This window comes from Acomys russatus, chromosome 29 (assembly GCF_903995435.1).
Source record: "Acomys russatus chromosome 29, mAcoRus1.1, whole genome shotgun sequence".
Lineage (NCBI taxonomy): Eukaryota > Metazoa > Chordata > Mammalia > Rodentia > Muridae > Acomys > Acomys russatus.
The window spans coordinates 30347818-30364252 of record NC_067165.1 but is presented as its reverse complement, the minus strand read 5'-3'; the positions used below and the strand labels follow the sequence as shown (position 1 = coordinate 30364252).

Genomic DNA, 16435 nt, shown 5'->3' with positions numbered 1-16435 from the left:
ATTTCCCGAGCTTACAAGAGGGCTTACTGTCCTGTTCCTCATCAGAAAGGAGTCCTTGCTGAAAAGTGTGGCTGGGCATACATGCGGTCCAGGGCTCACTGAAGAGCATGTAGAGGAAGCCCACAGGACAGGGCTTGGAAGTTGGAATTAATGACAGCTGTCATGTTTGGAATGCCTACACAAGCTCCAGAGCTGCATGTGGTAGCACGTGCCTGTGCTTCCAGGACTCAGGAGGTCTATGTAAGGAGGGCTAGTCCCATACCCCAGTCCCTAAAGAATCCAGGCTTTGATGTCTCAGCAGGTGAAGACAGCTTCTACCAAGCATGGTGACTTGATTTCAACACTTAGAACCTGCATGGAGGAAAGAGAAAAGCAATTCCCGAAAGTAGCCAGGCTTGGTGGCACACACCTTTAATCCCAGCCCTTGGGAGGCAGAGGCTGGCGGATCGCTGTGAGTTTGAGGCCAGCCTGGTCTACAAAGTGAGTCCGGGGCAGCCAAGGCTACACAGAGAAACCTTATCTCGAAAAACAAAAAACCAACACACATGTCTAGGCTTAGAGGCAAACTCCAAAGCCTAGTTACACCCACTATGGCCTTGGGTAGGTTCTTTACTCTCCAGGTGCCTCAGTTTTCCTCATGTGTAAAATAGGAATAAAAGTAGCATCCAGTCGGGTATGGTGGCGCATGCCTTTAATCCCAGCACTCGGGAGGCAGAGGCAGGCGGATCTCTGTGAGTTCGAGGCCAGCCTGGTCTACAGAGTGAGTCCGGGACAGCCAAGGCTACACTGAGAAACCCTGTCTGGAAAAACCAAAAAAAAAAAAGTATCAGGTCACTTACACTGCATATGAATGTTACTTTTGCACTCTCTACACTTGCAGCATGTGGGTTGGGAGCAAGGCCAGGCCTTCCATCTCACCATCTGAGCCTCACACTGACCTTGGGAAGTCCACATTATTTCCATTCTACAGATCAATAGAGCCCATCTCACTGAGTGAAACTGAGCTGTCTAAAAACCATCCTTCCAACTTCCAAGTGGTTGAGTCAGACAGGAAACGCTGTCTGTCTTTCCAGTTCTCCCAACTCATTTCACTCTGACTAGAAACAAGAGGGTTTTTTAGTTTGTTTGTTTGTTTGTTTGTTTTTTCCAGAGTCTTCTTACCAGTGCAAGGTGAAGCTGGTTGGAGCACTTTCCCCTCCCTCCTGGTAGGACCCCCTGGGTCTGTGCCTTCCAGCTTCACTAGGAGCTGGCTGCCTCCTGCATTTTGTGACTGTTTGTGTTTCAGACAGTCACACTCATACCATTAGGGGCTGCTGAACTCCAGAAAGGGCATCATCAGTGATGCTCGGGAGTTAGGTACATTTTATCTGCACCTTTGTCCTACTCCCAGGTCTGTCAGCCTTAGCCTCAGTGCCAGCAATAGTTTCAGCTCTAAGAAATCCTGCCTGGTGCTTAGCAGGGAAACGGGGCAGGGGGGAGGGGGGCGGGGGTCAGGGGGGCGGGGGGGGGGGGGGGGGGGGGGGGAGACCGGGCGGGGAGTGGCCAGCTCGTTGCTTTTGTGCGCCCACCTCGAGGACAATTCAGTTACTGCAACGTGCAGTGGCCAAAGTCTGGATTCTGGGCAACCCATCTGAGCACAACTTTTTCTTTTCTTTTCTTTTTTGGTTTTTCGAGACAGGGTCTCTCTGTGTAGCCTTGACTGTCCTAGACTGGCTTTGTAGACCAGGCTCCTGAGTGCTGGGACTAAAGGCGTGTGCTACCACACCCGGCCCTGAGTGCAACTTTTTACTGTTACCATGGGGCCTCTCATGCTTGTGTGTTTGTGTGTGTGTGTGTGTGTGTGTGTGTGTGTGTGTGTGTACACGCGCACGCGCGCGCGCGTTGCAGCTATCATTCCCAGAACACCTGCTCACTCCCATTGTCACACCTTTGCCCTGCTTTCCAACTCCCAGCTCAGGCTCTCCCTCTTCGTGAGGCATTGCTTGACATTCTTTCTGTGTTCCCACTGCGTGCTATAGCAACTCCATTGACTCCCATTGGTATGTGGCCTCTGTACTCAGAGGTCCTGAGTTTTGATCTTTGTCTGGCCTTAGAGGCTGCACCTTGCTGGGACAGGTTTTGTATCCTGTTGTATCTTAGGAAAACCTACATGTGTGGCCAATATTTACAATTGGGAATTTCATGTGAAGAAATATTAGTATCTAGCTTTCCTTAAAAACTGGAAAGCTTGCTGGGTGGTGGTGGTGCACGCCTTTAATCCCAGCACTTGGGAGGCAGAGGCAGGCAGATCGCTGTGAGTTCCAGGCTAGCCTGGTCTACAAAGGGAGTCCAGGACAGCCAAAGCTACACAGACAAACCGTGTCTTGAAAAAACCAAAACAAAACAAAAACAACCCCAAAACTGGAAAGCTGGGGCCTGGAGAGATGGCTCAGCAGTTAAGAATATAGGCTGCTCTTCCAGAGGACCCAGGTTCAATTCCCAGCACCCACATGGTCGCTCACAACTGTCTGTAACTCCTGGTCTGGGGGATCTGACTCTCACACATATGTACAGGAAAACCACCAATGTACATTTAAAAAAAAAAATTATTATTTTTTTAAAGTGGAAAGCTTGGAGAAATGGGCTCAGCACTAAGAGCAATAACTTGTTCTTTCTTTCTAAGACTTATTTATTATGTATACAGTGTTCTGCTTGCATGTACACCTGCACACCAGAAGAAGGCATCAGATCATATTACAGATGTTTGTGAGCCACCATGTGGTTGCTAGGAACTGAACTCAGGACCTTTGGAAGAGCAGCCAGTGCTCTTAACCTCTGATCCATCTCTCCAGCCCGTGTGAACTTGCTCTTGCAGAGGATCTGTTACCTTCCCAGCATGGCTCACAAACCACCTGTAACTCCACACCCAAGGGATCCAATGCCCTTTTCTGGCCTCTGAGCTCTGGCACATGTAAGATGCATATAACCTCATGCAGGTAAGCACACATACACATAGATGAATCACTAACAACATAAAACACACAAAACTGGAAGACTACGGGCTGGTGAGATGGCTCAGGAAGTAAAGGTGCTGGCCACCAAATCTGACAACCGGAATTCTATCCCCAGAACCCACAGAGTGGGAGGAGAGAACTGACTCCTATAAGCTGTCCTCTGATCTCCACTCGTGTGCCCACGTGTGTGCCCGCATGCACACGTTCAACTAGTCAATCAGTGTAATTTTAATACTACACGATTGGGGCCAGAGGGATGGCCACACAAGCCCAGTATCCTCAGAATCCACACAAGGATAGAAAGAGAGAACCAGCTCCACACATGCATGGGCGCGCGCACACACACAAATGCACGCTCATACATACACTCGGAAAGCAGAGGCAGGCCGATCTCTGTGAATTCAAGGCCAGCCTGGTCTATGAAGGGACTCCAGGACAGCCAAGACTAACACAGAGAAACCCTGTCTCAAACAATAACAACAACAACAAAAAAGATCAGCCAGGGCCTCAAATGTGAGACCCTGGTGGCACACACCCTTAACCCCAGCTACATAGTGAAAGTTTGTTTGTTTGTTTGTTTGTTTGTAAGACAAACAAACAAAAACAAACCCTGAAAGACCACTAGTTAGGGATGGGTAGTGTCGCCCCTTCAGGTCGGCAGGTTGGCTAATTAGCCACACTCTAGTTACTCAGGGTGTGCATAGGTCCTCGAGGCCTGAGGAATGATGGGTTTTCAAAGACACACTTAACAGCTGTCCTTTTTTTTTTTTTTTTTTTTTTTTAATTTTTTTTTTTATTAATTTATTCTTGTTACATCTCAATGTTTATCCCATCCCTTGTATCCTCCCATTCCTCCCCCCCCCCACATTTTCCCATTATTCCCCTCCCCTATGACTGTTCCTGAGGGGGATTACGTCCCCCTATATATTCTCATAGGGTATCAAGTCTCTTCTTGGCTACTTGCTGTCCTTCCTCTGAGTGCCACCAGGTCTCCCCCTCCAGGGGACATGGTCAAATGTGAGGCACCAGAGTATGTGAGAAAGTCGTATCACACTCTCCACTCAACTGTGGAGAATATTCTGACCATTGGCTAGATCTGGGAAGGGGTTTAAAGTTTACCTCCTGTATTGTCCTTGGCTGGTGCCTTAGTTTGAGCGGGACCCCTGGGCCCAAATCTGCCTATCATATTGTTCTACTTGTATTAACAGCTGTCCTTGCTGAGGAAAAAAAAAAAAAAAAAAGACTGGATTAGCCAATGAATGAATGAACGAATAAGGCTAAACAGAGCTGGCCACAGGACATATACCTGCAACTAACTCAGCATGTGCAAAGTTAAGGCAGTTGGATGCTGAGGTTGAGGTCAGCCTCACCAAAGATTTTGTTAAAAAAAAAAAAAAAAGAGGAGGGGGAAAAAAGGAGAAGAGAGAAGAAAGGAGGAAAGGGAGGGAAAGATTGATGACTGATAGTTTCCAGAAGAAAGACTACAGCTCCCAGCTTCCCTTGTGGAATACAAGAGCCATTGCTGTCCCTATAAGGGGCCATATCCCATCTTTGTTTGTTTGTTTTTTGAGGCAGGGTTTCTCTTTGTAGCCTTGGCTGTCCTGGGCTTACTTTGTAGACTAGGCTGGCCTTGAACTCACAGAGATCAGCCTGCCTCTGCTTCCTGAGGGCTGGGATTAAAGGAGTGTGCCACTGCACCTAGCTTATATCCCATCTTTTTTTAAAAAGATTTATTTATTATGTATACAGTGTTTCACCTGCATGTATACCTGCACACCAGAAGAGGGCACCAGGTCTCATTATAGATGGTTGTGAGCCACTCTGTGGTTGCTGGGAATTGAACTCAGGACCTTTGGAAGCACAGCCAGTGCTCTTAACCTCTGAGCCACCTCTCTAGCCTGAAATCCCATCTTTTTTTTTTTTTCTTTTTTTTTTGAAATCCCATCTTTTAATGTAAGCATTTTGGCCGTCCATACATCCAAGTAATAAAGACACCTGCCTCCTCACTGCAAATAAACATGGTCCATCTAGGGTCAGACAAAACCTCTCTTTATTTCCGCCTTCCATCTCTCTACAGTCGCCTTAAATAATCTAATAGAGATGACGAGGGAACAAGAAAACAGAAATGAAAGGGTAGAAAGTCCAAGAGTCTAAGTAGAAGATAAGATGGATTTTCAAGACCTGCTTCTGTCTTTTGATCACCCATCCCCGATACCGAATCCAGTAGAGAACAGTACAGCTACAAGGAAGACAATACATTCTGTTTGATTGACTTTCAGAAGAAAAAGCATTATGGAGGAGCCAGGCGGCAAGTGGAAGAAAGGTCTTGAGGTAGAAATCCTTCCCTCGGGGTTAAATGAGTTCCCCGGATCAGTGGGACAGTTCACTTTATAGTTAGACAGAGCCTTGTGACCCATGATACTTAGCATTTCTTCCAATTAAACACCAGCACTATCTCCCCACCTCCACCCCTCATCCACAGAGAGTATTCCCAAAAATGCCTCCTATGGAGAACCAGTGGTTTATAAACAAGATGATGCTGGAGCTGGTTTCCTAGGTCCTGCCCTCTGCAGACATTACTAATTGACTGCAGAGTTCTTTTCTTCAGAGACAAGATGGTACAGTCTCAGACTCTCGGGAGCACTCCAGGAACCTCTACTTCCCAGCTGCCAAATTTGTGTCAACCTCCCAGGCCTGGAAAATCTTCATAAAGCTCTCAGTAACCAAATTTTTGTCCTCTACTCTTTCCAAGTACAATCTTACTGAAAGCCGACTTCAAAGAGGTTCCTCTGAAGCCGGGCGTGGTGGCACACGCCTTTAATCCCAGCACCTGGGAGGCAGAGGCAGGCGGAGAGCTGTGAGTTCGAGGCCAGCCTGGTCTACAAAGCGAGGTCAGGATAGCCGAGGCTACACAGAGAAACCCTGTCTCAAAAAGCAAAAAACAAAAACAAAACAAAACAAAAGGAAGTGCATCTGACATTGTCCTACAAGCCAACGCCCTTAGTGTCCAGGTAGGCCAGCCCAGAATTCAGTATGGCTGCTAGATCCTCCCCACTTCTCTCCATCTATCATTAGGCAACTTGCCAGTGGCTCTCCCTTGGGTATGTTTCTCTGGCTGCTCTGACCTTTGACCTCCCTTCTTCTGTACCCCAATTTGCATTCATTCCTTTAAAAAAAAAAGATTTATGTATTGTTTATACAGTATTCTGCCTACATGTGTGCCTGCATGCCAGGAGAGGGCATCAGATCTCATTATAGATGGTTGTGAGCCAAGTGAAGGGGGCTCACATCGAAAATGTGGGATCCTCATCAACCAACCCCCTCTTGTCTCTTATCCCACATCCAAACACTGATAAAATCCCACTCCAGAACACATCTTTGGTGTACTCCTTTTTTCTACCTCCATCACCATCAAAGTGATCCGGGCGATAGATTGTTCCAAAAGCCTCCTGGCAGCTCTTTCTCTCTCTCTCTGCTCTGAGCCCCACAATCCATCCTGATGTAGCCACCAGAGCAAGCCTGGTGTCATTCCCAAGCCAGAGGCTCCAGTTCTATAGGGTCAGGACTCACCCATGCAGTCTGCTCCTGTGAACTCTGGCACAATCCCTTGCCTCTGTCAGGTTGCCTTTACACACCTAGGGTCCTTGACTAGGCATGGCCCCAACACCTGCATAACCACTCCCGAACCTCTTACTGTACAGCCTGGCTGGCCTTGGGTTTACAGCAAATATTGTTTTTGGTTTGTTTGTTTTTCAAGATGGGTTATCTCTATATCCCTGGCTGTTCTTAACTGAGTTCAACTTGACGGTAGAGTAATGGAGTGACAATGACTTGTCAGCAGTCATACCTGAAAGTCCTAGCATTTGGAGGTAACGTGGTATAGGAGGTTTCTTCCTTTCTCCTGCCTCAGGATTCTCCAGCTGAGCTGAGAGCCCCCCACTCTAGTCCCTTTGGCTTTCTACCCACAGCCTTTTTAGAGAGGGAGGTGGAGCCCCACCCCGCCTCACCCCAGCTCTGCCCCCTAAACCTCCCCCCCCAACTCCCATCCCCCCCCGCAATGAGCAAGACCCTTTCTCCTTTACCTTTCCACCGACGGCGGCATTTTTGGAGAGGAGGTGGTGGATGACCTGGAATCTACAGAGTCTCTCCTGAAAGACACAAAATTGAAGATGCCGCTGCCTTGTAGGCTGGCAGCCGCACTGCTTCCTGGGAGAGGAAACCCTAGAGCAAGACCTGCTGGGTGGAGGATGAGGGAGACTGCCTGGGCTGCAGCTGCCAGGAAAAAGGAGATTCCCTAGGTGCCCGCTAGTCCTTCTTGTCCACCCCACCTGACTGCAGTACAAGGAGGAAAACAGATCTCCTCAGAAATGCTGCCTTCCTGCTACCCTATAATGACAAAACCCTCAGCAGGCCCCTCTCCCTGCTGTCAGGCAGGCATTGGCCAGCTAGGTTCCAGGGTTGGCACTTGTATCTGGAGCTGGAGAGACTGAGATGGCCTCCAGCCTCCCCTACAGGCTGTTTAGGAGGTTGGGAGGCACACATAGGCTTAGGAGGTAGAAGAGTTGAGTTCAAGTGGAGAGTGACAAAAAACAAGGGACAAGATCAAGCAGGGGTGGGGGAGGCCTGGGTTCATCCAAAGGTCCTGAGTTCAATTCTCAGCAACCACATGGAGGCTCACCACCATCTATAATGAGATCTGGTGCCCTCTTCTGGCCTGCATGCAGGCAAAACACCGCATACTTAAATAAATAAAAAATAAACCTTTTGTTGTTGTTGTTTTTTGATTTTTGGGTTTTCTTTTGTTTTTTTGTTTGTTTGTTTGTTTTTGGTTTTTCAAGACAGAGTCTCTCTGTGTTAGCCTTGGCTGCCCTGGACTCGCTTTGTAGACCAGGCTGGCCTTGAACTCACAGTGACAAGGGACAGGGAAGACAGGAGAGGGGAGGCAGGAGATGAAAAAGGGGATGTGAGAGAAAAAGAGGAGGGGTGGGAGATGCCAAGCCTGATGACTCAAGTTTCATACCCTGAACCCACGCCGTGGAAGGACAGAATTGACCCCTACAAGTTGAAGTTGTCCTCTGTCCTACACAAACACACTTCTTACTTTTTTTGAGACAGGGTTTCTCTGTGTAGCCTTGGCTGTCCTGGACTTGCTTTGTAGACCAGGCTGGCCTCGAACTCACAGCGATCCACCTGCCTCTGCCTCCCGAGTGCTGGGATTAAAAGCATGTGCCACTACCGCCTGGCTCAGAAGATTTACTTTTTAAAAAAATAATTCTTTTGAAATGGGGGCTCACTATGTCACTCAGGCTGACCTCCAACTTCTCTCAAGCTATCCTCCTGCCTCAGCTTCCCCAATGGCTTATCTATATGTCCGTTGCAATCTTTAATCTACCACAATAAATGAGGCATTTGTGTCCTATCCAAGACACACAGGCTTTGAGAAGCACTCCCTAAGGTGGGCAAAGGGAATGGTCGTGGTGTGGAGATCACCACACTCTGTTGCTCTCTGCAGAGGAAGCGATCCAGCCTCACCCCCACATAACAACTATGGGATCAGGAAAGTCCTTACTCCCAGAATCCTCTGCTTCCTGGTGGCAGTAACGCAAATGCTGAGTAAATACTGAATCAATGACTTCTTTTTCTCAATGGACCAAGTCCTGGGCCCACTGGCTCCACAGACCTGACAAAAGTGGGATGTAGGCTGTGTTAGCAGACAGCATTACTGCCAGTGCAAATGACTTGGTTCATAAAGTGTCTAGACAGGAAAGGCTACGAACACACTACAGAGCATTAGTGAAGAGCTGCAGCTTCCAAGCAGTGGATCTTGTCAGTGTGACTGCTCTTTGGTGTGATGCTGGGGACATGGGGATCCCTCTAAGCAGGGGTTCTCTCCCACCGTAGTCTTCTTTCTTTGCATCTGAGGGGTCAGCAAAGAGCTGTGCAGTCTCCTATGAGAACCCCACTTGCTTTTTGAGGCAGTGAGCTTGCTATGTTGCCTAGGCTGGCCACAAACCCAGGATCCTACCACTCGAGTGTTGTGTTTACAGTCATGTGCCACTGTGCCTGGCTCCTGTGAGTGTCTCAAGGCTGAGCAACGCCAAGGTGTATGGCTGGCATGCTTCCCATCCCTTCACCTTCCTAGGTGAAGCCAGCGCTATGTGAGTTAGTCAGATTGAGCCTTAGACCCCAGGGTAAGCATCGGAGAAGACATCAACGTCTACCTCTGGTGCTGTACATCTTCCAGAAATTCTCTAAGCAGCTGCTGGTAGAGAATATGAAAGGCACAAGCTGCTCTTCTCTCCAGCCCAGGAAAAAAGTACCTGGTTTTGGGCTCTTCCCCTCCTTTCTTCCGTGGTGGAGAAAGACCTGCCTCTGGCTTCCAGTCTGAAGAGCCGAGCCCTTTTTCTTTCTTCTTTGCTTTTTCTCTTTTTCCTTTGGCAGGTGCAGGGGAGTCTGAAAATGAAAGTGTGACATTGTCTCCCCGACTCAGTGCCTTCTCAGCACAGCCCTGTGTAACTTTGGTCCCTGGGGGATAAAAGGCCCAGACTGGGGGGACAGACTGGGGGGACATCAGACACATGCATGCACACACACATACATATGCATGAACACACATAAGCATGCATACACACACATATGTGTGAACACAGGAATGCACACACAAGGATACATGTGCACACATGCACACACACACAAGTGCATGCACACATGGAGATACATATATAACATTGCACCTCATATGGGAACATGAACATAGCAGTATACCCATCTATGCAGAGTCAGGCAATGTGCACATACATGCACACAAACAGAAACATATAGACACACACTAGAAAAGTTACATGCTACATATAGAGCTTACACCCGTGCACACAACATCATGACCTGCATAATCTAGGGCCCACATGACATTTATTAAATAATTCAATGATATAAGCTGAGAGCCTATTATCAGCAGACATGGCCTCTCCTATATGCTGGGAGGAAGCCCCATCTCCCATCAGCCTTGCCCCCTCTCACCCAGCAGCCTCTTCCAGTTTTTAATGAGAACTTTGGCCAAGGATACTGCCTCCTTGTCTGAGCAGTGCTTTCGAACTCCATTGACAGCAACTCCAATCCTGGTGGTCTGTGAGGAAAGGATTAAGGGAGCTGACCCACAGGGCCAGCCGCTCACCCACAGGGCCAGCCGCTCACCCACAGGACTGGCCACTCTTACTGAAAGGAGCCGCTCCAACCTAGACCTCTCCAGGGTATTTGTCCTGACCCTCAGCGGAGACCATTACCTTGCTCCGTCATCTGTCCTAGAACTCGGCCCTGATCTGCCACCCTGCTTGAGACCCAAGCCTATACAGATAGGCAGCTTTAGTGGGAAGCTGAGGTGGGGAGGGTGTAGGCTGTAGTTAGGACTCTGCACCATTCTCAGTTACTTTGAGAAAAAGTCTTAACTTAGGCCCACCTCTGGCTACCACATCTTTGATCCATGCTTGTCTTTTGGAGCCAGAAGTCTCTGGTAAAGTTTGGGGGTATGTGGGAAATCTAAGGAGGATTTGAAAGCTGGGAAACTTCTCCCTGTCCCTGGGTCATGGGCCATTTGGATCCCGCAGGCCTTAGGCTTTGGATAAAGATCCAAGGGAAGCACCTTCTCCTGAAAGCCAAGGACCCTGGCCTCTGAGTCTGAGAAAGAACCTATCTTCAAGAGATGCTCCCAGCACCCTCAAGTCTATGTGGACATCTCAGCCCTAGAGCCTCCTTCCCCCCCCCCCCCCCCCCCCCGCCGCATCAGAAACCTCCCCCAGGGTCTTTCCCTCCCACAGAGGCACTACTCCAAGAGCCCCCACACACACACCTGCAGCAGCTGGATGGACATCTGACAACTGTTCAGCTTCTTCAGAAGGTCGAGGGCCCCTTCCTGTGGGAAGTCACAAGAAGAGCTCTGAGACACAGGTGTTGCCCCCCCGGCCTCTCCCTGATTGCCATGAAGTATGGGGAAAGCAGACAGATGTGTGGTCCAAGGGCAGATATGGGTACACAGAAGTAGAGCGAAGGGAAAGGTTCTGCCCCTTTCCTCCACCAGTTGGCAAGCTGCACCTCCCATCAGCCTTTTCCTCTGCTTCTATTTCTGCCCAGCATGTCCCTGTCTTGTGTTTGCCTCACAATGGAGTCACTACCTGGCTTACTGCTGGGTACCTGAAACTTCCTCTCTCTGCATATCTCTCTCTCTTTCTTTACCTCCCTCCCTCCCTCTCTTTCTCTCTCAGATTTATTTATTATTATGTATACAGTGCCCTGCCTGCATGTATGCCTGCAGGCCAGAAGAGGGCATCAGATCTTATTATAGGTGGTTGTGAGCCACCATGTGGTTGCTGGGAATCGAACTCAGGACCTCTGGAAGAGCAGCCAGTGCTCTTAACCTCTGAGCCATCTCTCCAGTCCCCCCACCCCCTTTTTTTGGGGGGGGTTTCAAGACAGGGTTTCTTTGTGTTCACCTTATCTGTCCTAGAACTCTCTTTGTAGACCAGGCTGGCTTCAAACTCACAGAGATCCGACTGCCTCTGCCTCCTGAGTGCTGGAATTAAAGGCATGCGCCATCATGCCCGGCCTCTCTTTCTCTCCACTACTGTGAGCTTCCCAGGGCAAGGACTAAGCTTTTTGCTTATTTTGTTTGACACAGACACGCGGGTGCATGCCTGTGGGCGTGTGTGCATATGTGCATGCATGTATGCATGGTCTCATCATGTTGCCTAGGCTAGCTCAGAACTTGGATCTTCCCACCTCAGCCTACCAAGCAGCTGGGATTTTATTTGTTTGGGTTTTTTTTTTTTTTTTTTTTTGGTTTGTTTTTCCAGACAGGGTCTCTCTGTGTATCCTTGACTGTCCTGGATTCACTTTGTAGACCAGAGTAACTTCAAACTCATAGCAATCTGCCTGCCTCTGCCTCCCAGATGCTGGGATTAAAGGCGTGTGCCACCAGCGCCCAGCTGCAGCTGGGATTTTATAAGCTCATGCTTCTGTCCCTGGCTCTTTCCAGCTTTCAGATCAGCTTTATTGACATATAACTGACAATGCATGCAATGTACTATTGTGTACAGCTGAATGATTTTTTTCTTTTCTTTTTTGCACATATATCTCAGTGTGGTGTTCGTGTATATTTTCACACGTGCTTGGGTATACGTGCACATGTATGTGGAAGCATGTGTGTGGAGGCTAGGCCAGAGGTTGACATGTTCTTCTCAGCACTCTGCACCTTATATAATGAACGAGGTTTCTCAATTGATCTCAGAGCTTGCCAATCTGGCTAGCTGGAGCTAATCAGCTTGGTCTGGGGCTCCCTTGTCTCCGCCTCCAGCACGTGCTCAGAGTTCAGCTGATGGGTGCTGAGGATTGAAGTCCAGCCTTTAAACTTAGACAGCTAATTACATGTGTGCATATGAATAATATAAACATTTTAATTAATTAGTTAATTAACTTTTGTTTGTTTGTGAGACAGTGTTTCTCTGTGTAACAGAGCCCTGGCTGTCCTCAATTCTAGACCAGGCTGGCATCAAACTCACAGAGATCCACCTGCCTCTGCCTCCCAAGTCCTAGGATTAAAGGTGTGTGCCACCACACCTGGCCCCTTTTAACTTATTTTAAATGTATGTTTTGTGTGTGCCTGCTACCTATGGAGGTTAGAAGAGGGTACTGGGCCTCCCTGGAAATGGAGTTACAGGTTGTTGTGAGTTATTATGTGGGTTCTAGGAACTGAACCGGGGTCTTCTGTAAGAGCAGCCGGTGCTCTTAACCACCGAGTCATCTCTCCAGCCCCATTTGTGTGTTTTAAATTATGTGTACTATTTACATAGTTGTTTCTGTGTGGATATGTGCACGTGAATGCAGGATGTCATATCCCCTGGACTTACAGTGTGAGCTGCCCGTGTGGGTGCTGGAAACTGAACTCTGGTCCCCTGAAGGGCAGTATGCACTCTTCTTTTTTTTTTTTTTTTCTTCAGCATGCATTTTTTTTTTTTAAAGATTTTAATTTATTATTTATATAATATCCTGCCCGCATGTGTGCCTGTCCACCACAAGAAGGCACCAGATCTCATTACAGATGGCTGTAAGCTACCATGTGGTTGCTGGGAACTGAACTCGGGACCTTTGAAAGAGCAGACGGTGCTCTTAAACCTCTGAGCCATCTCTCCAGCCCCAGTATGCATTCTTAACCACTGAGTCATCTCTCCAGCTCCAACTCTATTTTTGGTTTTTCAAGACAGCGTTTCTCCCTGTAGCCTTGGCTGTCCTGGAACTCACTCTGGAGACCAGACTGGCCTCAAACTCAGAGGTCTGCCTGCCTCTGCATCCTGAGCGCTGGGCGTGCACCACCACTGCCTGGCTGAGAAACTCTCAACAGGTCCTAGGGCTCAACCATTAGGCTAAGATGACTGGAAAGTCTGGTACTGGGCTTGAACTCAGGGCCTCATGTTTGTATATCAAACACTTTAACAACAGTCCTTTGGGGGCTGGAGAGATGGCTCAGAGGTTAAGAGCACCGTCTGCTCTTCCGAAGGTCCCAAGTTCAATTCCCAGCACCCACATGGTGACTTACAACCACCTGTAATGAGATCTAGGGTCTTCTTGTGGTAAGCAGGCACACATGTAGGCAGAATACTGTATAAATAATAAATAAATCTTTAAAAAAAACCAGTCCTTTGACTTTGTGGGCCTTTTTGTTTTCTTTGCTTGTTTGAGACAGGGTCTCTCCATGTAGCCCTGGCTGTCCTGGAACTTCCAATGTTGACCACTCTGGTCTTGAACTCACAAAGATCCACCTGACTCTGCCTCCTAAAGGCTGAGATTAAAAGTGTGTGCTTAGCTCTAGACTTTGTATTCTTCTTTTTTTTTTCTTTTCTTTTCTTTTTTGTCTTTGTTTTTTGAGACATGGTTTCTCTGTGTAGCCCTAGCTCTCCTGGATTCGCCTTAAAGACCAAGCTGGCCTCGAACTCACAGAGATCTGCCTGCCTCTGCCTCCCAAGTGCTGGGATTAAAGTCATGCACCACCACACTTGGCTATATATTCTTGTTTTTTTAACAGAGTCTCAATATGTAGGTCAAGCTGGTCTTGAACTTGTGGGCTTCCTGCACTGGCTTCACAATTGCCGAGACTAAAAGCTTGTGCCGCCATGCCTGGCCATTTTAAATAAAAATAGGGTGGGGCTGGAGAGATGGCTCAGTAGTTGAGAGCACTGACTGATCTTCCAGAGGTCCTGAGTTCAATTCCCAGCAACCACATGGTGGTTCACAACCATCTATAATGTGATCTGATTATTCATAATAAATAAGTCTTAAAAAAAAAAAATAGGGCATAAGCATCTTTTTTGTTTTCCTAGCTTACTGTTTCTGAGGTCCATCCAGATCGCCTAAGATCAACAGTCTCTTTTTGTTCCCGGGTAGTTTTCTGTGATGCGTATCTACCTATCCAACAGAATAAAATACTTAGAAAGTTCCTAGCACATAGTAAAAATTCGGTGGGATGGAACTTTTGGGTTGTTTCAAGGCAGCTCCTATGAACCTTCACCTTCACTCTTTGGGATTTGTTTGTAAACAAGATCTTCCTAGCTCAGGCTGGCCTTGAACTTGTGCTCCTCCCGCCTCAGTTTCTAGGGTGCTGGGACCTGTTCTGCCCTCGCCTTTGAGTCTTTGTGTGGACAACTACTTTCATTCGGCTTGGGCAATGAGAATTGCTTTCCTCTAAGTCCTTTAGCTTCTGGACAAGGGCCAGTTGCTCTCTGAGTAAACTCAAGAATGAACGAAACAGGGGCGGGAGAGGTTGCTCAGTGGCTAGAGCACTTGCTGCTTTTTAAAAAGAACTCAGTTCCCAGTGGCTCACAGTCACTGTAACTCCAGTTTCAGGGGATCCAACTCCCTCTTCTGGTCTCCGCAGGCGCGCGCGCGTGCGCGCACACACACACACACACACACACACACACACACACGCAAGATTCCCACTTCACAGAATATATATATATATTTTTTCTTTCCCGAGATAAGGTTTCACTGTGTAGCCTTTTTTTTTGTTTTTGTTTTTTGTTCTTTCGAGACAGGGTTTCTCTGTGTAGCCTTGGCCATCCTGGACTCACTTTGTAGACCAGGCTGTCCTCGAACTCACAGCGATCCGCCTGCCTCTGCCTCCCGAGTGGCTGGGATTAAAGGCATGTGCCACCACGCCCGGCTCTCCTCACTGTGTAGCCTTGGTTGTCTTGTACTCACTTTGTAGACCAGGCTGGCCTTGAACTCACAGCAATCTGCCTGCCTCTGCCTCCTGAGTGCTGGGACTAAAGGCATGTGCCACCACACCTGGCTCCAAAAATAAATATTTTTAAAAGCAAATAAAGTAAAAGAAAGGTTGAGGGGCTGGGGAGACGGCTCTATGGTTAAGAGCACTGGCTACTCTTCCAAAGGACCCAGGTTCAATCCCAGCAACCACATGGCAGCTCACCACTGTCTGTAACTCCAATTCCAGGGAAACTGACACCCTTACACAGACATGCATGCAATGTACACGAAATAAAAATAAAAATAAATTAAAAAAAAAAAGGCAGGATGAGGAGAGAAAGAAGGAAGCTTAAGCCGGGCGTCGTGGCGCACACCTTTAATCCCAGCACTCGGGAGGGGGAGGCAGGCGGATCGCTGTGAGTTCGAGGCCAGCCTGGTCTACAAAGTGAGTCCAGGATGGCCAAGGCTACACAGAGAAACCCTGTCTCGGGGGGGGGGGGGGGGGAGCTTAGAGTTGAAAGTCTTATCTGCCAGGTCCTAAAACCACCTTCATCCCATTTTAGCCTTCTCTTTCCTGGCACCTGCTTCCTAGAAGCCAAACAGCCCTGATGCCTCTCAGTTTTTTGGCTAAGATCAAGTTTAGTGCCTCGAGGCCAGCTCTGGCTATCTTGAGATTATCTCTCTGAGGTAATCGAACAAACTACATCCTGTATGTCCCTTTCCTTGTCCCGGCTACCAGACTCCCCCCTTGCCAGGACCTGGACCACATCCTGCGAGCCGCCCTCCACTCGTCCTTAGCCTTCCTCGGCCCTGAGGGTCACAGTGTTCCAGAACGGCCCCTCAGGCGGGAGTGTAGATGAGCTTGTAGGCCCACAGCCCCACGCTTAATGTCAACGAAAGGCTTACCACGCGTTGGGAATGCTTCTAAGTCCTGACCTGCACTGACTTCTCACAAAGAGGGGATGGGAGCCGGGCGCAGTGGCGCACGCCTTTAATCCCAGAGCTCGGGAGGCAGAGGCAGGCGGATCGCTGTGAGTTCGAGGCCAGCTTGGTCTACAAAGCGAGTCCAGGACGGCCAAGGCTACACAGAGAAACCCTGTCTCGAAGAAAAAAAAAAAAAAAAAAGAGGGGATGGGAAGGCGGGTTCAGTGTGTGCTTAGCACGCATGAGGCTTAGATGCCGTTCCCCTG

The 16435-nt window shown here is 48.5% G+C and overlaps 1 protein-coding gene across 1 annotated transcript in view; it reads right to left on the bottom strand.

Moving 5' to 3' along the window:
• Tcea3 (transcription elongation factor A3) overlaps positions 1 to 16435 on the bottom strand; it is a 38149-nt gene that overhangs the window by 16909 nt on the left and 4805 nt on the right. The window contains exons 2-5 of the mRNA XM_051172107.1: positions 10840 to 10902; positions 10014 to 10119; positions 9314 to 9446; positions 7076 to 7141 (exon numbers count right to left, since the gene is read on the bottom strand). Coding sequence (XP_051028064.1) covers positions 7076 to 7141; positions 9314 to 9446; positions 10014 to 10119; positions 10840 to 10902 — 368 coding nt within the window. The remainder of the gene's footprint in view (positions 1 to 7075; positions 7142 to 9313; positions 9447 to 10013; positions 10120 to 10839; positions 10903 to 16435) is intronic.